This window comes from Xenopus laevis, chromosome 3L, assembly GCF_017654675.1.
Source record: "Xenopus laevis strain J_2021 chromosome 3L, Xenopus_laevis_v10.1, whole genome shotgun sequence".
Taxonomy (NCBI): Eukaryota; Metazoa; Chordata; class Amphibia; order Anura; family Pipidae; genus Xenopus; species Xenopus laevis.
In genome coordinates, this window is record NC_054375.1 from 95640785 (window position 1) to 95664462 (window position 23678).

At 37.4% G+C, this 23678-nt stretch overlaps 1 protein-coding gene across 1 annotated transcript; it reads left to right on the forward strand.

Moving 5' to 3' along the window:
- Nucleotides 1-2882: 2882 nt before the first annotated feature.
- On the forward strand, nt 2883-19737 carry guca1al.L (guanylate cyclase activator 1A like L homeolog). Its single transcript, NM_001092747.1, is given in 4 exon segments — nt 2883-3411; nt 6108-6257; nt 11790-11880; nt 15914-19737. Coding segments are annotated over 4 exon segments (567 nt in total). The 5' UTR covers nt 2883-3213; the 3' UTR covers nt 16042-19737.
- The last annotated feature ends 3941 nt before the right edge of the window (nt 19738-23678 follow it).

Sequence of the window (23678 nt, forward strand, 5' to 3'; positions counted from 1 at the left end):
TTAACATATGGAGTCATTGAGCACACTACTAGGCTACTGCAGGGTCCAGAATGATGCGTGCAGATCCAGGCATGGGTGCACCTGAACTCTCTATGTCTGGTCATGTTTGGTGCGTGCCACTGACGTCACTATCTCCTGATTAATTTTTGTATATTTCTTAGCTTTTAGGAGTGGAAGTAGCTTAGAAGGGGGGCCTGTGGAAAGTGTAGTTTAGGGACCCCACATTTTATTAATCTGCCACTGAGCTCAATCATGCTCACACGGGTTCTGGGAAGCATGTAGAATGCTGCAGCACAAAGTATCAGAGAGTAGAGAGCAGGTAGCAGAGTCCTGAACAGGTCTGATTGGGCAGACCATACCCGACCTGCACCAACATCTTGTTGTGCCTCCTACTCAGACCCTCTACATGGCCATAACCACTATGCATTAATATACCTATGGGCCATCATTTCAATAGCTCACAATAGGTAGTGTGCCTAACATCTTCAATGTGTACCATGGCACACTGCCCCAAGGGGTGCCATTCCGTCAAACTCTTGTTACAAAGTAGGGTTGGGGACAGGATTGAATCCCAACTGGTAGTTTGTGCATACACTGAGCTGATACTGGTTTGGAAATACATATGTTCTCATTTTCATGTTCTGTGTATCTGTTCACAAGCCAACTGATACTGATTATTTTGTTGTATGGGTCCCCATGATTTATCATGGCAGATAACATAAATGTTTTTATACGTATGTTTAATATGGTGAATAATGTTCCCCTTCTGTAAAACATAAGGATATTATAAGTCACCAAGGAGTTCAATGGCCACAGCTGCTGATTAGTTCAAATTTTCTTCCAAAAGACAGCACTCCAGGCACTCCACTCTTTGGCAAGCATGAAACACCACACAAACACCTGACCTTAAATACTATGAGGCACAGTGCCCCCTGGTGTCATCACATATTTTAACAGGCTATATAAGAGAAAGTATCCAGTTATAGTTACATAAATATAATGTGTCCATATAACTTCCTCAGGTAATTATGTTCAAGTGTATCCATATAAAATCATAAAGTAACTAATCCGGATATTGATACAGTAGAACCCCGAATTTATGTTTTTCAGGAGATCAGGGAAAAAAGATGTAAAATCCGGGAAGATGTAAAATAAGGGAAATGTATTAAATACACATATATGTAAAGAAATAAGTAGTTTTTTTATTTAAAAGTTCACATGTACTTCCCCTCCAACACAGCTCGCCATTTCCAACTGCTTCTTAGTCTTCTGTGTTGTTTCCCAGCATAGCTCTCCACTTTGTCGCGTTTAGGGATCGACCCAAATCTGCCTTCACTAGTTTTGCTCCAATTGTATCTGCCTTTGTGTAAGACATAACTGGTGGGGATTTAAATGCAATTTTATCTGGAAAAGTCCTAGTTAGCAAACTCCATTCTTTCCTTATTATCCTAGAGATCTCACCACTTAACATATTAACATATTATACTGGTTTACAAATGGAATCCTCTTTATATTTTGATCTCTATTATTATTCTTATTTCCAATGTTATTATCAGATTGTCCAGGACGTTCAGTTTCACTTTTGATCCTCTCCAATATTCTATCAGGGTACCTTCTCATTCTAAATTTCTCCCTCATTTCCACTATCCTATGAATCTGTTGTTGTTCATTTGTAACTATGCATCTTACCAGCAAAACCTGTGATTTAGGTAGTGATTTTTTTATATGGGGAGGATGGAAGAAATCATATCGTAATAATGTGTGTAATAATGTGTTCCTATCAGTTTGTTTAACATATAGGTCATTATCCAAATGGCCCTTTGTGGTATTTTTCACCATCACATCTAGAAAGGGGATACTTACCATGTCACAATGTATAGTGAATTTAATAAAGGGGTACATCTGTCCACCTACAAATTCAATGAGGTCAAAGTGTCGCCCTGTCCAGATTGCAAAGATATCATCTAAATAGTGATACCAGCACTTACAGTGCTGTTGAAATCCATAATTGGTATAAACAAATTGATTTTCAAATTCATCCATAAAAAGATTTGGACAGGGCGACACAGATAGCAATAGCACAGAAGAGTATGCTTAAGAACACGGATTAGTTCTCAGTGGCTAATCTGTGACCTATAGCTAAAGCAATTCTTGTATAGTGTACAGCTAGAATGACAAGCTTTGCTTGGAAATTATTTTCAAATAGTAAATGTGAATTGAGGATATTTAGGAATGCAGATGAATTTGCCATGGCTAAAAATTAACTCAAATAAAGATCGACCCTCGCACACCCTTAGTAAAGTAGACAAATTGGCTCGGTGCTCGATGAATGGAGGGCACGGTAACCTTCCGGTAACTAGGACAAAAAGAACAACACCGGCACACGAGGCTTGTGTCTGCAGGGCAAGCCCTTGCAAAAGATTTTTACTGCGGTGGTGCACCACTGCAGTAAAAATCTTTTGCAAGGGCTTGCCCTGCAGACACAAGCCTCGTGTGCCGGTGTTGTTCTTTTTGTAAAAATTAACTCAAACATGCCTTTAAACAAAGGGGTTCTTGTTTCAAAGAGTGCAAATAAATTGCATTCCTCTGCACATTGCATAACAACTGCATGACAACTTTCAATTCCTGATAGCAGCGAGTTTATTTTTAATGGAACACAGAGCCTGTAAAAAGACATAAACACAGCAAGAATTCATTACTGAGAATCATAATCTCCCAAGTCTCAGATTAACCTTGACACTTTTCATGTCCCAGGACATCAACTATGTCCTTCTTAAATGGAATCAGAAAGGATTACACACCCTGTGATGGCCGAGAGACTCAGGTCAGTTTAAAAGGTATCTTGAAGTGGTGGAGAAGGAAATGTTAGCGGGGAACTGTGCTGAAGGGACTGCCTTTATTGGAGAGCCCCCAGAATACAGAGAACTCGCACAAAGTTAAAGCCAGCTAGAGCCTGAGAATTTGAATCTGCTGGTACTTCAATATACCTCACATCTTTAAAGAGTTCTCAAGAAAGAAACCCAGATTCCAGTTATGGACATTGGCATTGTAAAAGAGAGGATACTTACAACATAGGAATATAGAAGCCGTTTTGAAAGAGGGTCTGAGGGAATACAAAGTTTTTATTAGCCTTAGTCTCCATACTTAGCAGAGACTCGCAAATTGCAGAGATTTAAGTGTTTGAACAGAGCACATATTCAGAAAAATAAGGCAATGGGAAATACAAGCAGTTCTACGGTAGATGACCTACAGGCAGTGGAGATCCATCATTGGTACAAGAAGTTCATGACAGAATGTCCTTCCGGACAGCTCACTTTACATGAGTTCAAGCAGTTTTTTGGATTGCGGGGACTAAGCGGAGAAGCCAATAGTTACATAGAACAAATGTTCCGCACTTTCGACATGAACAAGGTAAGAGATCTCTTTCCTAAACAGTATATACGCTATTGAGGTGGCAACTCTGAGTAAAAAAAAAAACACTTCAAGCCAAAAAGTAGAGCTAAATTAGGAAACAAATCAATGCGTAGATCTATTATATACAGCAGGGGTCCCCAACCTTTTTTACGTGTGAGCCACATTCAAATGTAAAAAGAGTTGGGGAGCAACACAAGCATAAAAAAGTCCCTTGGGGTGCAAAATAAGGGCTGTGATTGGCTATTTGGTAGCCCCTATGTGGACTGGTAGCCTACAGGAGTCTCTACTTTGCACTATACTCAGTTTTTATGCAATTAAAACTTGCTTCCAAGCCTGGAATTCAAAAATAAGCACCTGCTTTAAGGACCCTGAGAGCAACATCCAAGGGGTTGGAGAGCAACATGTTGCTCGCGAGCTACTGGTTGGGGACCACTGATATACAGTATAAAGACAATTTCAAGGCCATTTATGTTAAGATTGTGAGATTTGTGAGATTTATGTTAAGATGTGAGATTTGCAGTGGTCATTTCACAATGGTCATTTCAGTGGCCAATGCACTGAAAAGTGTAGCATGTTTCTAGTGTGTTCCCTTTCTGTACTTCATAGTTGCAAACCAATATCCAATGTTTGCCACTGTGCAGCCATATATATTATAAAGGGCAAAGAAGGCTACTGTTAATTTTATTATTAAAGTTATTCTCTCATTTTCTTTTAAACTTGGGTTCTATCCCTTTGTTGTGTAAATGAGCAGGTAAAATAGAGAAAACTACATTAATCTGGGGATGTGATAAAGACCGAGATTGATATAAATAGATGATGGGGTTGCATAGACTTCTTCTGGGTGCTCTGGAGTCTTAATATACCTGTGCTAGTAAGTTCTTTTCAAATATCACAGCTCCCCCTCCAACAGACTTGCATTCAGTACGCTAGGATCCTGGGAAGCATAAGGTATAGGGGATAACAATATATCTTGCTATAGCACCATTAAGTTTAAGTGACCAATTACAATTAAGGAGATGTAGTTGTAATATTGATGCATGTATCGTAACTTTACTGCAAGTAACCAAGGATTTTTCTGTAGTTCAATGTTTTGCACCAAAATTGTGTATTGGCCTGTTGCAAACCAGGATTATAGTGTATATATATGGTCCATGCTGTAAGAATAATCAAATGACAGCAAAACGCTAGTGTCCAGTTTTGTGTACTTGTATGCACTCACAATACAACAAAAAGTCAGCTTTATTTTAAAGTAAATGTTTTGTGCAACATTAAGGAGGTTATTTACTTAACTCTGAATGCCAAAAACCTAAAAAAAATTTCAGTATAAAATTCTAATTTTTAGTGGAAAAAAACCCACAATTTTTTCGGAATTTATTATACCCCGAGAATGGAAAAAGTCAGAATCCAAAAATCCGGCATCTCAGACCTGCCGAGGTTGCATATAAGTCAATGGGAGAAGTTCCAAAGATTTTTTGATCTGCGATGGGTTTCGTGCAATAATCTGAAGATTTTGGGGTTTTCAGGCAAAAAATCTGAAGAAATTGGAGTTTTTGGGTGCAAAATCCAAAAAATTTGTATGATTCGTATTTTTCACGATTTTTTGTGTTTTTTTTCACGCAAGCAAAATTTTCAGAAAAGTATATAAATTAATAAGGCGAAAAAACCTGAGCGGATTTGGTCAGAGTTCTTTAAGAAAAAATTTTGATAAATTCGGACTTTGATAACAACCCCCTTAGAATCAGATGGGATAGTGGTTTTCAGTAAATAAAATTAAAACAGAATTAAAGACTGTTAGAACTCCTTACATTTTTCTATAATAAAATATTCATGTAGATTTTTATGTCTTAAAGGCTTCCCAGAAAGTTTTTTTAGGTAATATTAAAATCACTTGAAAGAAGCAACTTTTAAAAACACTTTTAGTGTACAGTGCCCACACACACATCTACCTGTCCCATCTGTAATCTTCTTGAAATAAAATATGTATATTGAACAGTTCCCCTTTTATCATAGGGAAGCACTAACTAAACTTTGAGGTTTTTTTTTATTATATAAGTACAGATGTACAAGTAATAAGGAACGGTTGTACAGTTTTAAGATTTCTAATGCTAACGTTTGTGTACATTTATAGTTGCATTCAGAACCCTAAAGGCTTGCATGTTTACTGAGACTGGCCCTGGATCTTTACTGGCCCTGGACAGAACATCTGCCTATGTGTTTATTCAGTCTTTGTGATGTGCGATGCTGGGAGTCATTGATGAAATGCTGCCTATTAGGCATCTTTGCAATGAACACTAAAATGATCTGTAAACTATATCATAATGTAATAGTATAAGATACCTTTGGCTCTGGGCCCATTTCTGACATTGAAGCTCCAAGTTAAATTCCCTATAGTTGTCAGGTCTAGACCTGCCTTCCTCACAATCCTTTCTAGGATCACAATCATATTGTTAACTCATAATATCACTTGAAGAGCTACAAATATATTTTTTCTGCAGTTTTTCCCCATTTAAAGAAAGATAAATTAATATTGCTCTAATAATCTAACAAGTATTTTGTAATATCACATACTGTATCCATATTGAAGTGTCTAACTAACTAAGCCCTACTTATTAGTGCTTTTTGTGTTGTATATGTATATACGTACCATAATGCCCATTGATGATTAGTATGCATGATGTGTTTTTGTGTGATAGGATGGATATATCGATTTCATGGAATATGTGGCTGCTCTGAGCCTGGTACTTAGAGGAAAGATTGAGCAGAAACTTCGCTGGTATTTCAAACTCTATGATGTGGATGGAAATGGCTGCATAGACCGCCATGAGTTACTCAATATTATTAAGGTAAGTTAATAGAGAAGGCCGAAAATGCAAACTACCTACACTGCCCTAAAGATATGGTTATTTGCTACTAATTATAGTTTAATAAATCTATTCACAGACGCATTCTGAGATCTTGCATGGTTACCAGGTACCATACCTGGGTGTCTCTACCATAAATATGCCACTCTCTATTACTTATGGCCTGCCAGCTGCTTCTTACTAATATACAGAGCATCTACCCTTTGACTTAAACCTTATTCTGAAAGCACAAATGGGGGGATGTAATAAAAGTTGCATAGAGCAAAACAATTTGCATAAATAAGAATAAAAATTTGCATTTTGCAATGTAATACTCTTCCTTAAAGTGTTATTGCACTGCGAATTTTACTTGCGCATTGCGAATTTCCTCTCGGAAGTGGTCTCTAAACAGTTTACGAGTTCGCAAAAGCTTTATTAAATTCGTGCAAAGGCAAATTTGTTTGCAAAGGAATACCTTTTTGCATTGCGAATATTTTTTCCGTTACCATTACTTTTATTACATTCCCCCAAAAGTTCTAACTCAGTCAGGAAAATTCAAAAACTGGGGAATAGCATATAGTTATGGGAAGCCAGCAGGGGGAGGTTTAAAACTGTGTATCTGCAATATCGAGGAGTTGACAGCTATGGGTGTTACCAGCTACTTGAAGCTCAACTGAACTGTAATATAGGGAGGCAAAGGATGAATCAGATCCCTGATGTAAAATGATGCTGACTTCAATTAATATATCTCTACTTACATTCCTAGTGGTATTCACCTGGAAATAGAAGTGCTTTTCATTTAGGCAAAAGTTTGCAGATATCTTTGTATCACATAAAATGTCCATTTTATTCCCTGGTCCTTCCACTGTTGCTGAACTACATGCTCCAAGAAATCGCTGAGAATGGCAGGGCCAAAGGTTAGGTATATCTGGATTGAACAGGCTAGTGGGAATATTCAACCCTGGTATACTTTCTGCTAGAAAGAGATTAGCATTTAAGGAGAGAAAACAGAGACTCTAATCTTAAAATAGCAACAGCTTTATATTCTAATGATTCTAATGCATGTGACAAAAAATGAAAACACCCAAAAGATCCACAAAGATAAAACTCAATACTGCATGGCACAGTCCCTAGGGATGTTCAAATGTGATATTTAATACAAGACTTGCATTATGCCCATTAACTCACATACATCTAATAACTAGAAATGATACTGACTTTACTAATCTGAAGTGGTTGTTAAATATAGTTTAGCATAAATATCAGATGGCTAAAAATATTCCAAGCAGTCACACTTTATTGATCAAAAGAGAAGGGACAGTTCTGAGTTGTACAGTTTCTATTACAGTACAGTTAAAGGACAGCTCTCTACCACGACTGCTAGGAGCAGTTTGCAAAGAAGGTAGCAACTCTTACATCCTAGCCATCCCAATTGTGGTTCTTTGGCGAGAACTGCTGTAAAGCGATTGCTTAAAAAGGACAAGCATATTGTCTCATGATATTGTTTAACAGGTGTCTTGAGTCAGCAGGTGTTTTTCACCCAATATACTTTTTTTTATTAAAACATGTAAGTAAAACATTCTATTGTCCTTACCTGGACCCACTGAGCCATCTTTTCACACACTTATACCAGTTACCCCTCATTACCTGACTTGACCTGATGAACATAATATCACAAACCTGTAAACTGCAGCAAGGTGGCTCAATGGTTAGCACTAGTTGTTTTCAGATAGATCACCAGAAATAACAACTTTTTCCAATGACTTTCCATTTTCTATGTGTGACAGTTGAAAAGTAAAGTGTAATTTTTCACCTTCTGAAGCAGCTCTGGGAGGGGGTCACCGACCCTGTAAACTGTTCTAAATGGATACATTTAGTTGATACATTTCTTAAATGCAGCTGTTAGGATTGATACAATAGTTGCTAATACTCCAGACATGCTGCTGAGAAATGTATCAACTCAATGTTGCAAAATTGTAACAGTTCAGAATCTGCACCTGAATTACTGAGCTGCCAGACTCAAACACCAGAGACACGAATATTTAACTTTAAACTTAGATTTTGGGAAAAATAGTAAAAAATAAATAATGGAAAGTAATTGAAAAAAGTCTTTATTTCTGGGGAACAATCTAAAAACAACTGAATTGAAAAAAGCGTTTGGAAGGTGAACTTTAAAGGTAATGTAGATGCTTAAAACAAATGAATGTAAAATAGCCCTGTACCCTCGTTTAAGAACTTTTGTTATCTACATTCATTATTTTAGTTTTCAATATAATAGCAATGTGCTAACTCAATGAATTTGAGGGAACATCAACTGGTCATTTTTCCAACTGACTATAGATGGCTAGAAATGATTTCTTTAGAAAAGGTTATTACTTGTGATGTTACTTTGCTGTGATCTAACCAGAGAAAAGTCAGATGGTTCTTCTCTGCTCACTAATAACATTTTCTAAGATGAGAACTGTAACAAGATGTTCATTTTCTCAAGGAAATACTTTTCAGGTGATTGTTGCCAGTCATTTGAATTGGCCAGCATGTAGGGATATTGCTTTAAGTTCATTATATTAGCAGTTTGCAAACTACCAATGTTTTGAAAACTAGAAAAAACCAATAATGTAAAATGCAAAAGTCCTTAGAAGGAAGAATAATTTGCTTTGAGGGTTTACATTTCCTTACATTATTCCTAAATGTAAAGGAATGTTTTCAGTTTGATGAACATCTTATTCCCACCTCAACAACTGTGTCAGTATGTAAAGTTATTGTCATACCATCAAAGACAGTGTAGTTGCAATGTGGCTCAGAGGTCCAACAGGTGTCTGCGGAATGTGGACCCAAGGGTCTAATAAATGAGTGTATTTATCTACTGTTTCATGTTAAAAAATGGTTCTAAACCATTGAACCTTAAACTGCATCTGTATTAGTGACTGCTTTGCTTCAAAGAAAACATAAGTAGAAAACAAGTTTTGGCACAACAAAGGACTATTACAAAATAATAAAAACATTATTATAATAAGTGCATTAAGGTATTCACCCTATTTCAGAGCCAAAACAAAACCTCTGCAATAAGGTCAAAATGTTGGTCACTTTAATGCATTATTATAATAAATTTGGTTATTATTTTTTATTAGGTCCTGTGTGTGCAAAATGTTGTTTTCTATACAGGCATGGGACCCCTTATCCTGAAACTGATTATGCAGAAAGTTCTGAATTACGGGAAGGCCATCTCGCATAGAGTCCATTTTAAGGAAATGATTCAACATTTTTTTAAAGGATTTTCTCTGTAATGATAAAAAAAGTACCATGTACTAGATGGTAACTACCCTGCATGAATCCATATTGGTGACAAAACAAGCCAGCATCAATAATGTAACAAATACTAAATACATAAATAGGCAAATAACTCCTAACTTCTTATCAAGTTTCCAGCCATTTAAATGTACAGCCACAAAGATGAACATAATAGAAATCAGGAGAGAAATTGTGGTGTGTGTTATTGGGTTTTTTAATGTGGAAATGTTTTTTTAAGCATACTTATGGTATGATGATTCAAATTACAGAATGCTCCCTTATGCAGGAAACCCTAGGTCCCAAGCATTCGGAATAATAGATCTGATACATGTATATATTTATGTATATGTTGCCTGCATGACCCTAATTTCAGGACTAATACTCAGATATTTATGACTCATTTGAACCGGCTTACACTTTCCATACTTAGAATATTCTCAAGGTTGAGCTGCCCTGTAGGTCTGAGCCATCCCATCTCTTAAGGAGGATTTCAGATAAGCTATTATTACAATTAATCTCTTCCTAATAAGAGAGAGTTAGTCTGCTTAAAGACTGAAGACACAAACATATTATATCCAAATAACCTTGATACAAATACACTCACTTTTATAGGTACCATGGGTCTTTTTTTTACCTAGCAGTACAGGTTTACAGGTAAATTACAGGCATATCTGTACAGTAAGCATAGGCAGCTAGATCATGTTTCATTTTATAATGGGGTTTACCAATACATAATATCCTTTTACAGTACTGCATCAAATGGCAACACTGTAGTATTGCATACATTAAGTGGCTTAAGATTCTCTGCCTACCCCTCAGTTACTTTTCCCACAATCATAACTAAGTGCCTTAGATGTATTTTTGTGCTTCACTTGCAGACAATGGGGCAAATTTACTAGGTAGCAAAAATTCGCCAGCGATGGCTTCGCAGGCAGCGAAACACTTCACCAGGTGAAAATTCGCACAGACAACGCTAATTCACTAACATGAGAAGTTGCGTCCAGGGCGACGGCAAGCAGAGCGAAGTTGCGCTAGCGTTGGCTAATTTGCATACGGCGTGAAGTTAAAGTTGAATGGACGTATATGTTGCAGCAAATACATTACATTACAAGAAAATAGAGTTTTTATATTGCCCTACACATGAGCCCAGTGTATAGTTTATGTGCCATATGTTAGGAAATGTAGTGGGGAAGCAGGTTACCCCAAAAAGAGTTTTTTGGGAATTAGAAAAAATTTCAACTAAATTTTTAGGAAAAATCCTAATCTATGGCACTTCGACTGGTCTGAGGTGGCGAAGGCAAGTCTGGTGCAAGAGGTAACATTCAGTAAAATCCGCATCTTAGTGGATTTGAGCAGTTACGTCCCTTCGCCAGAGCGCAACTTCGTCTGGCGATTGAGTGCGAATGAGCGCCAGCGTCAGTCTCTTTTGCTAGCGAAATTACGTCTGCACCCGTTAGTAAATCGTTGAAGTATCGAAATTACATCACACTGACAAATTTTCGACCAGCGTTAGTCACTTCGCCCTTTAGTAAATTTGCCCCAGTGAGCTGTATCAACTACTGTGTATGTTCACAGACATGGAAAGCATTTTGATTTTCCTGCATTATGGTGTGTTACCTGGTATTATGGTGTCATTATCCCTGACAGAATCTTTTATTTTAATGGTGTGTTATTGTAAATTAGCCTGTGTTTCTGTGCAGTTCAATTTATATATATATTTGCATTCAGCCTTCTGCTTGCACAAATAAAAGGATTTCTATATCTTGGTTTCACCTTCTGTTTCCCAAGCATATTGGAGTTTATCCAATGTGTTGTGAAGAGATGGTTAATCTCCCTCGCTCCTAGTCCACTGCAGATATTGACAATCACTGTAGTTCTCCCTAGTGGGTTCCAAAATCCAGACCTTAAGATACTGTTCCACAGTTTGCAAATCTTGAACAAAAGTAGATGCACTCTAAATCTAGAAGAGGTAGAATTGAATGGGGACCACTCTGCCTATGACAGACAAGTGATCTCAGCTGGGAAAACCTCAGGGATGCAGAAGAAGAAGAAGAAAAGGCTTTTAAGTTGATGGTGACATTCTGAATATCTGGAGTTCTGAAGATAATGTGTACAGTTTACAAAAGTTGGAAAAATGAGCTAGATGTCTAGGTTCAGGAAACAGTTATAACAAAGATTGTTATGTCATATAGTGATTTGCAGATACATATTCACAAGAGTGTTCTTCTCATGCTTTGTTCTTCTCAGGCAGTGAGAGCAATTAATGGGTGTGATCATGATACAACCGCTGAAGAATTTACCAATCGTGTGTTTGACAAGATTGATGTCAATGGTGATGGTAAGATCATATATATCAGAAGGTCATATTTTTTTACTCTTAAATTCATTTTTGTTTGGAAATCAAAAAATGAATAAAACATGTTAACTTTAAGTTTACTTTTATATACAGTATATACATATACAGTAGATCTTACCCATTTTATTTTTAGCTGTAATACTACATAAAACAAATCTGCTTCAACCACAAAACCAGTGCACTTAATAACATACCTAGATTAATATCTGTGTGATTAGACATGTACTGTATGTTGTAGAGCTGCTATTTCTGGGAAGTCCTTTTTTCAAATGTATTGTAGTTGTACCAGATATAAACTTAAAAACAAAGTTAAGTATATTGAAGAATACTACCTCCAGCATCTCCTGGGCAGTGTGGGCATGACTCACATGTAACTGTGTGTGATACCTTTCTGGAAAAAATAGCAAATATTATGTATTTTAATATTAGTTATATATCTCCTACTCCAGTCATTGTAGTTATACATTCCATTCTTTGCCACATAATTATGACATGCAGGGCATCAGTTGCTCAGTTTGAGCAAATTGAACTGACAACACACACAACAATAAATCAATTAAATCAAACACAAGCTTTTTGTTCCTTTGGAAAAAATGAATTGAAGGGAGTTATAGAGGCAAGCGTAATGCATTTCAAATTTGTGATAGGGCATCTCAATGGATTCCAAACATTTTAAACTTTGACTTTGATTTTGACTTTGGAACTTGAACATTCAAGGGTCAAGAAAGGTTTTTTACAAACTGGCACTTTGGTTAAATCACGTACTTTGATCAATGTGTCAGCTCATCAGAATGTGTTTGATTGCCATGAATAGTGACTCTCCATGCTGTACTACAGACTGTATGACAAAATATGGCAAACTGTCTGTCTGTACATGCAGTTTTTGGAGAAATTAGCTATGGTAGGCAGGTAGCATAGGATCTGAAGCATAGAGACAGGGACACCATGGCTTCAGGAAAAACACAGGTTCATTTCGGCAAACTCTTGTCAACATAAAAATCACAAAAAAAACAGTTCAACATTGTTGCAACAAACCGTTTTCAAGACTTTTCTCCTCTCTGGCTCTCACCATACAGTGTGGCTTTCACACTTTGAAGCATATTGGGCTTCTTACTAAGGCCTGCTGGCTGCTCACCCCAGGGATACTGGCTCACCAGCCTCTGGTTGAGCTCACCCTCTGGCAGCACCAAAGCTTCCTCCAACACAAGGAGGTATCCAGAGAGGTCTGATGTGTATTGCCAAACCTCTTTTATTAGCTGCTTAACTACAGCCCTATCCGGCAGCAACCTATAGCTGGGCAGCTGCAAAAACTAAATGGAGTATGGATTGGAGAACCCACCCTTTTCTCCTCCATTCAGTCCAGGGACCCATTTATCCAGCTTTTCCTAAGCCAGCAAAAGAACACAGCTATGCTTGCTGCAATGTCAGACTTTTTCCCTAGAGCTAATTGCGTACCAGGTTTAATGGCTAATTGTGTACCAGGTAAAAATAAACCTAAACATGACATTGTCCAGTGCATATATTACAGGGGTCAGTCTCAGCAGTGAAATCAAACTCAGCTCTGAATCATTAAAAGGGAATTCAACCCTTCCAACTAATAAAAACCCTACTCCCTACCCTCCATAGTCCCCCTTCCTTGCTCCCCACCGCACAGGTGTTAACACCTGTAAATGCCCCTAAGCCTGTAATTACCCCTTGTTGCAGAGTCAGCACAGTGGAGCTCACAGGCGCCATCTTCAGAGCTTCGGTAATCTTCGGTGAGTAAGCACTGTATTGGCGCATGTGCAGTTGGCGCAGTCTTTCACTTCCTGATAACTGCGCATACGCCGAAAGCACCAGAAGACCTTACGATTAACGAAGCGGCAGGAGATGGCGCCTGTGAGCTCCTCTGCGCTGACTCTGCAACTAGGGGTAATTACAGGCTTAGGGGCATTTACAGGTGTTAACACCTGTGCGGGGGGAGCAGGGAGGGGGGACTACGGAGGGTAGGGGTTTTTAATAGTTGGGGGGCTTGAATTCTCCTTTAAGGCTCAGGAAGTTATCGTTCATTGAAATAACATTAACGCAATGAACTTTAATTGGAGAGTTAAGAGATTAAAGGACCAGTAACATCAAAAATTTTTACACAAAAATTCGTTAGAATACAACGAAATAAAACACCAAGACAAATTAAAATTTCAAATAGAAAAGCCTTTATTAAGAAATAACTTACAGAAACTCCACTTCCTGTCCTCTACAGAAAAGGCGACACGGCGACCATCCATCCTGCTGGGCTCGATTTCTCCTTCCTGGATATTCACTGACAGCGTGTAGATCTCCTCTTCTTCATCCCTCTCCCAGGATCAGCAGTAGGCGATGTTCAGCGGGCTCCCCCTCCCTCAGTGTGGGGAAGAAGCTTTCAGCAACTTCTTATTCTAGTACCGTCACCAGCACTGCTGCCTTTCAATCATCAATCGCTTCAGTTCTTGTTTGGCAAGGGTAGATCAGATGCGCAGAAACACTTGGCTGCACAATCCCTCTCATATCTTCGCTTGTGTAACGTCCTGCCGTGGGTCCCGTGCGCCAACCCCCAGACAGTCACGCTCCCCGCACGTAATGCATTCGCGTTATAGCGCAAGTGACTGCGCATTCTGAAACATATTCATAGATCTCTGCAGCCTTTTCCATCTCCCCTTCTGCTCCATAACTTTGTTTGGAAAGTTAGAATGCCCCTATAATTTGACCGATGCTGATCCTCTTGGCCAGTTGTCAATCACAGGGACCTATTCACCCCGCCCCCAGCAGAGCCATCCCTCCCTCCCTCCGCTACCTACTAGGCTGCCAGCAGTGGGGCCCTAACAAAGGGGCCTGGGGATGGGGCAACCATGGGATGTTTCCTGCTATCTTACAGTGGGGACACGGAGGGGGAGCCCGCCGAACATCGCCTACTGCTGATCCTGGGAGAGGGATGAAGAAGAGGAGATCTACACGCTGTCAGTGAATATCCAGGAAGGAGAAATCGAGCCCAGCAGGATGGATGGTCGCCGTGTCGCCTTTTCTGTAGAGGACAGGAAGTGGAGTTTCTGTAAGTTATTTCTTAATAAAGGCTTTTCTATTTGAAATTTTAATTTGTATTGGTGTTTTATTTCGTTGTATTCTAACGAATTTTTGTGTAAAAATTTTTGATGTTACTGGTCCTTTAAGGCAAGTCATTTTCTGCTCTGGAACAAATTGTTCTAGAATAGGAAAGAGCTTGTTAAATCTAAAGATAGGATTACACAGGAGATTTTCTTGGCTGTGCTCCGATACAATGGATTGAATCCTACAGGTTGTTGAAAATAATACCACCTGATAAAAGTATCTAAGCTGTTAACTGTCTGCTATCCAATATGACACGGCACAAAGCAAACACTCACATGATAAAGTATAACAGAGAATTTAAATACATTTACAGTCAGCTGTGAGAAGTATGAAAACAAGAAGATATTTGAATTAAGTATTCCCAGATATTGCTCCTAAAAGTGTTCACAAGCTTTGGACAGTCACAATCCTAGTATAATAAATGCTAAGAAATTAATACAATTTTACACTGGCAAACTGTTTTTTAAAAAACAAACTTTTATTCTTATAAAAAATATTCTAGATTTTTGCTTGAGAAGGCAGTAACCTAGATGTCTGTAAACACATCAGCTAAGTAGCACCCCTAAAGGTCAGATTTTGACCAAAAGACTGACTGGCAGATTCCTGACCTTACGAAATCTATGAAAGCAATTTGCTTCAAGGAGTTGTGATTTATACAGTTCATAGAGGGACATGATAAGAATGTTGATATGGCTGCTTAGAATGTTGGTATGACTGCAAATTCCTAAAATCAATAAATCTTCACAAACATAAAATAAAAATAATAGCAAACTAAAACAAACAAATCCTTTATTCTATGATATTGGTCATCCTATTCCCATAAAAAAAATTGTTTCATTCTGGGTTGCTGAAGAAGCACTCTTTCCCTGCTACAGTCTTCCTTTTTCTTTAATAGGGGAGCTGTCTTTAGAAGAGTTTGTCGAGGGTGCTCGGAAGGATGAAGAATTTATGGATGTCATGATGAAAAGTCTGGATCTGACCCACATAATGACAATGATTAACAACCGAAGACATAGCGTGTGACAAGATATGTATTTAGCATTATATGGAGGAAGGAAGAATGACAAGCATACAGAAGGGTGCAGAGAGCACATGATAAAGCTTGTGACACTGGTGGAGACAGTATATTAAAGAGAAAAGGTGTAACATAATTTAAGGGTAAGGAATCAAAATGGAGAAATGGGAATTTCAGTATGTATGAAGGGGAGGAAGGTACAGCATTTTAAGTAGTAGAATCTACAAATTTGCTGAGCATTTAGGAGGCATAATTTAAACAGCTAACCTTCCAAAACGAATTTGGCTTCTGTATATATATAGGATAATATTCAATAATAATATGAAAAGCAAGCTTTCCTGAGACTCATGCAGATCTCAACTACAAGTATACTTCGAGAAGATTGCATATGTCATAATTACTTTAGTCTAGCGATATGTTGGCAGCAATACCTTAACAGTTGAAGGCTTACGACTAAATCAATAAAAATGAGGAATATTCTATCAATATTAGGCAGATTACCAGCAAAGAGATAACATTAGCATATTTTGTCTGGCCTCGGGATGAGTAATCCTAACCAGGACTATAAAATCGTTCTGTAGAATTAACTAAAAAGTCAGCAAGGGGTTAGTAGCTAGGTACAAATGTATTTATTTCATTATCGAAGGCAAAAAGTAAGATTAGGCATGGGGATGGCAAAACAATATGGTAAATGTAATGGCAATGTATTAAAGATCCAAGTATTAATATGAAAATTCGACCCTATGTAAATGTATTACATGCACTTTTTGTGCCTGGGCCCCCATCTTGTTTTTTAGACATTTTGGCTTGAACATTAAAGCACTTGGTAGAACAAGCTTTACCTTCCATCTTACTAGTTTACTGATCCAAACACAAGCCCCACACAATATAAAAGCATTGCAGAAAAAAAAGATATCAAAAGGTGTGTGAAAAGGCAAGTGGTTGTAAAGTTGATGCCAGTAATCAAAGCGGCCAGTAAGTGATGCCAGTGTGAATTTCAGGGTAGAGTGGAAATTGGTAAATAAACAAGAGACAAAGGCAGATGTTAGCCCTTTTGGGGTTAGATTTTTGGTCATGCTCCTGTTATGACCTGATAGCTGAAGTAACATTAAAACGATGTCCCGCTCGTCGACCTGAGCCCAGAATATAAACCCAGGAATCTTCTAGAAAATAGAACAAAGACATTTCAGAAACTAGTGATTTTTTGAATATCTGTGCAGTGCATCTGTACATGCAATATTTATGGAGATCCTAATTGTTGGAGTGTTGAACAGATTGTGTCTTATGGGATTTGAATGATAGCACAAAGAACTATAGAAAGTATAGTCATATGTCAAGTAACGTGAGAGGAGAAAGATGAACTGTATCAGCTATGTCTCATAGATTGTGGACCTGCCAAAGATACTGTGTCTGACATTCAATGGGGCTCAATAACCAGCAATCAACAATTTTGCATCAATACAGTAAGCAAGAGCAACCAATTGGCAAATAGCTTTGAAAAGTATACTGTGAATTACAGAAGGCAAATAGGATGCTCATTTATGAACATTGAGCAATTTTGCACCAGCACAGAGCTCATAAATGAGCATTAGTGAGTATATAGACAATCCAAACAATGTTGAGCTGGCTTCTTTGGAGGTCACAATGTAGTGGATGCGGTGCAGTTTGAAAGTCAATTTTCAGTTTAAAAACACCTGGTATAGGGTGTAAAGCACTTTCTAAAAAGTGGGTTGTAACAAACTGTCGGTAACAGAAGGTTTGGGGTATAGTAGACCGTGCCTCAAAAAAAGTGTGCATATGATAAGCAGTGTCTGACAATGGATGCTGTAGTGCAGTACAATCAGCCTGTGGCAGAGAGTGGTTTATGTAGGCATATAGGGGCACATTTACTTACATGTGAATGTTCTCTTCGTAAATTTCTGACAGACTTTGCACAACTACGTCAGACGTTTTTTGTGACGAATATGTGTATTTACCAAATGGGCATTTATATCTCGGCAAGAGAACACTGACGTAGTTTTGTCAGCAATGATTCATTGGCGCAAAAATTTCATAAAAAGTTTTCTCTAGCATTGCCATTGTCCTAGCAAAAGGTCGTTAAGGCTTACATCAATTTAACTTGAGTGGGTATATAAAGGTCATATGTATGTATTTATTAGTGATGTTGGTGAAGTTGCTGGAAGTGGCCACTTTTTATTAAAAAATGTCCAAGAAAGCAAAATGAAGACAGAGATCCTCTATTGTCCTAGATATGAGCCTACCCTAAAACACATATTGAATGAGCTTCAAATGTTAAAAAAGTGTAAATAATATATTTTACACAGTTACAGCTTGTAAACATAATCCCGCTTTAAATATGAATAAACACCAGCGTTTTGACTGTTGCCTACGACCTTTTTGGAACATAGGATATGATGTCACCGACATAATAATATTGAGGATGGAACTTCATTGTTTTAATTCCCCAGTCAGAACCCGGCAAAATAGATTTTGGTGAAAAAGGTAACAAATTGAATTTTTCACACTTTAATACTTACCATAAATTAGCGAATTTACGCTCGCCTAAGTAAAAATTCTCCTGGCGAAACCCAGTGAACCTTCTCCAGCGACAAAGTAATTCATTGTGTTGCTTATCTTTTAGTAAATAGGCAATGTTATTGCGCATTGTCTTTTTAGTAAACATTTGGCAGAAAAACACAATCGACTCTTTAGTAAATGTGCCCCATGGATGGGAGATGATCTAAAAAAATATGGTGGTTTACTAGAAGTGTTTCTAATGACGAATAGATGTGTTTGGGTCATTGATCTCTAAGCAGGGGGATTATAGAGGTTGTGAGGTGGGACACAAGCTGCTAAAATTTAAAGAGTTCAATTGCTGAATTGGGAAAAAGGGCAAAGTACAAAACACATTCACACGCAATATTGCCCACAGTATTGCAATTTTTTGCTGTTAGTGCTGTCAGGTGCAACACTTTGCACCTTTTGTATGGTATGAAAAGAGTTGACTTGAGGAACCTGCACTAACCTTATAAGGGTGTGCACATATCCACTGGTGCTGTATGTATAGTGCTGTGAGGGGTGCAATTTGCAACTACCCCTAAGCAAATGAGCCCCTATGGTTAAGGATAATCAGTGTTCATAATCATTTATAAGAATGTGTAGAAAGGAGAGTGTCTGAAAAAGAGTGGATGTGACAAATGTAGTATAAAACTATGTTAACACGAGACACATGCTGACTGTAAGGAAGATGGCAGTACATAAGGACAGAGGCTACATGTTAAATGTGATGTTAAATGTATTCTTCCTCCAGATATACTGTCAAAGCAATGTGGAATAAATATGAGTTTATTGTTCACCATCCCGAATACCATAGTTTAGAAGATCAATGATCTGTGAGTACCTCCAAACCTTGATCAACTGTTATTACTTTTAACAAACTCTGTTATGTAAATATAATTTTAAAGCTACATTAACTGAGAATGTAGAACATTATATGACATAAAGATGCACAGGGATTGCTGTGGGCATTTTTCACTGTACTCTATTGAATGTAAACAATATTACTATATAGAATTGTGTTTTTATTGTACTACTGCTATGAACTGTGATGCTGTTGACAAATCAATGTGCTTTCCAAATTAAGCAGGATTGTGCCTTTTGTGAGCTGTAAATAAAGAGCTGCTTTCTATAAACTAAAAATAAAATAAATTGTGTATACTTTATGTTGGTAGAGTACTCGATCATTGTCCTTTGGACCAAATCTATTGCAGACTTTGTGATGGGACTACATACAAACTGCAATACTTACACATTTACATTCACTAACACCTACATTCAGTGCAGGCCCTTGCAGGAGAGTAATATATTTCATTCACTAGAAAGTATGTTATAATATATTTGTAAAAACCTTTTATCAAGCAATGACAATGATCGAGATGGTATAAAAATCACCACATTGCTTTGGAAGATGCTCACTGGGCATTTAAGGATATCATATTTACTTAACAAAAGGTACAGACATTAAACTAAATTCAGAAATTAAAAAATGTGTATGTGCAAAATTTTAAGACATATTCAGATTATACAACTATGCCATCACAATCATGTCTTTAAATCATTATAGAATATTTGAGACATCACATTGCAGTTATGATTTGTGATGATTTGTAAACCCATTTTGATTTCACACCATCAACATAGAACAATCTTATTATGACAAAATAGGGTTGGACTGGCCCAACAGGGCACTAAGAAAACTCCTGATGGGCTCATCCTTCTCAGTGAACCATAACTAACCAAAATTAGATGACAATTATTATAAATCCCATTATATCATACTTAAGTAGTACATCCTTTTTCCCATTTAACCTTTTAGAACTTGAACAATTTGTGTAAATAGGCCTTCTCAACTGAATGTTTGTCATATCTCAATCAAATAATTAAACCATTATGACCAGTGTAGGCTTTACACAGGGCAAACTCACAATGGGCAAATAATGCAATTGATTTATTCGGAATGATTGCCCAACCAGACGGAAATCTGGCATGTACCATGCCCTTATGAAGAAGGGGGAAGTCAGAGTGAATTACCATTTGGGAACCTGGTGCTGACTAAATGTGATGCAATATGACTGCAGGGCAGTATGGGAACACGCCCTGAAATACTAGATGGGGTACCCCAGAAGAATTTTACAGTAATGCAGATGTTTTAATTGCAATTTGGCCAGCCTCTGAGCCACCGTTGATTTCTCTGTATAGGATTGTTATGGCAATACAATTATAACTTCACTAAATTATATCTATAAAATGCAAGTAAAAACACCACTACTATGCACAGCCACTCTAGGCATCGGACCTAAGTAATCCCCTAAATTGTGGAAGTGATGCATGACGCAATTTCCAGTTACTTGTAGGGGCACATTTACCTAGGGTCGAATATCGAGGGTTAATTGAAATCCTTCGACTTCGAATATCGAAGTCGAAGGATTTAGCGCAATTCGTTCGATCGAAGGAATAATCGTTCGATCGAACGATTAAATCCGTCGAATCGAACGATTAGAAGGATTTTAATCCATCGATCTAAGGATTATCCTTCAATCAGAAAAACCTTGTAAAGCCTATGGGGACCTTCCCCATAGTCTAACATTGGCCTCGGTAGGTTTTAGGTGGCGAACCAGGGGGTCGAAGTTTTTTTTAAAGAGACAGTACTTTGATTATCAAATGGTCGAAAATTCAAACGATTTTTAGTTCGAAACGTTCAATTCGAAGTCGAAGGTCATGGTCGAAGTAGCCAATTCGATGGTCGAAGTTGCCGACACGATATATAGAAAAAATAAATAAACCTCTGATACACACACACAGAAGAATCAGTAGACACGATTTAACAAGGCTTACTGCCATGGTAGAACAGTATACTCTGCAACTGCAAAGATCTAAAACATGCTCATCTCTAATTTACATAGTCTGCACTTATGACTTCTTTCCACAAGATGGCATGAATGGCAATGGTAAAACAAATATATTGTTTTATTAAAAATAATAAAATAGAATAAGTTTCCCATTTAAGATTGCTTGTACTTTTCAGGCCAGCAGGTGCCAAAGTTTTCATTAAAAAAGCCAGTTCGGGCAAATTATGAAGATTTTTTTTTTTGGCACGCATTTGTAAACTCACATGGGGTTTCATTAAAGCTTGCTAGTGTTGAAAAGTATAAGTATAATAACATCAATATAATTGCATAACATTAACATAAAATTAGATGAGATTTAAAAGTTCAACTAGAGTAAAAACATTATATTTTTACAATACCATTTTTTTAATGTATTTTTTCATATTAAAAATACTAAAATGAAAATGTTCTCTACTCATTCTTAGATAAGTTGACAGCCTTAACAAAACAAAATGACTAGGATGCAATTTCACCTGATAATTCCACAATGAACTAAAAGTTGTCATTGTTGGTGGTTCAGCTTTCTAACATCGACATGTTTCAATAGTATGAGTACGGGATTCATTATCTGGAAGTCCATTTTTCAGAAAGCTTCAAATTATGGGAAGGCCAGCTATGTAATAATAAAACAGGCAAAATAATTAGGGAGGATGTCCTGCCAGCCATAGTTTAAAAAGTCTAAGCTTTATTTCAGGCTACAATAAAAACAGTGAACAGGAGTTGTACTTCCCTTCCTATGACATGTGTGATCACTTGACGAGTTTCATGCCTCGTTCTGGCACTTCATCAGAGGTGATGTCAGCAACTGCTCTATATCTTTTATAGCAGCTTCAATTAAAAAAGTCAATCAATTTAAAAACATAATCTTTTACATATTACAGGTCATATCAATTCAAGCAATAGTTATGATACATTTCAACATTATTACAAATGTAGGAGGAGTATTAAAGGGCAACTTATGTTTACATTTATACTTATAAAAAGCAGGAAACTTCCAAATCACTGTTTAACCCTTGTGGGTAACGTGTTTTTAAAGTAAATATCCAATAAACCTCTCTCTGATCTATGATTCTCTGAATATATCTTCCTCTTTCTTCAAACTTTACACTTTCTATACCCTGGAACTTAAACTGGTTGAAATCACCATTATGTTTGTACATGATATGTTTGTAATAAAACAGGACATTGTAGTTGATCCCAACAAAGATATAATTAATACTTATTGGCTGAATAATTCTATTGGGTTTAATTAACGATTAAGTGATTTTTTAGTAGATTTAAGGTATGGATATGCAAAATACGGCCCCTTCTCTGGACTGGAAAACCCCAGGTTCTCGGCATTCTTTTAAAAATGGGCGTTGGTTTGGACAATTCCTCTCCCTTAAAAGCCGCATACTGGTGGGGGAGGATAGATCCTTCATACTGAAACCAAGGTTCAACAGACACTGATTACAGATAATGCTACTATGTAGAGAAGTAAGACTTTTTATAGTATGACCAGAGGTAAACAAGTTAGGGACTGCCATATGGGGTTTATCGTGACGTGGTATGGTGGCTTTTCAACTTTATGATCATAGCTAAACATAACTATAACATAACCTATAAAATAAATTAGTGTACCCCCTTTTTAATGTGAATTCAATGAATAGGGTTTGTACTGAAATACTTCCTGTCACTTTAAAGGACATGTAAAGTCTACATTTTCCTACCATGTATATAAGATGGGCTTATCTTCCCCACCGGAAAAGAAGAGTCACCTCGCACACCCTGGCCTTCAGCAGCTCTGCCAGGTGCTCAATTACCTGGAGGGATCGGCACCCTCCTCAACCAATGGTAAGGAAAAAAGGCAATGGCACACTGGACACGATCAAGCAGGGAAAACCCTTGCAAAGATTTATTTGCACACGATGCAACGTTTCGGGGTAGTCCCCTTTGTCAAGCATATCAAAGTGAGGCAGTGAACAGCAATTTAACACCAAACATTCAAAGAGATTGGTCAGTTACAAAAATTTACATAATTAATTACTCATGTGACATCACGCTTAGAAACAAGCAACAAAACAGGGGTTAACAAACCACAAGTTTCACTAATCCACTCCTAGTACATAATGTGGTAAAATTTACTATAAAAGGTTTCAAAAGTCATATTATATAAAACTTTAAAAAGGTTTAAAAAGGTTTTAACATCCCATTTGTAT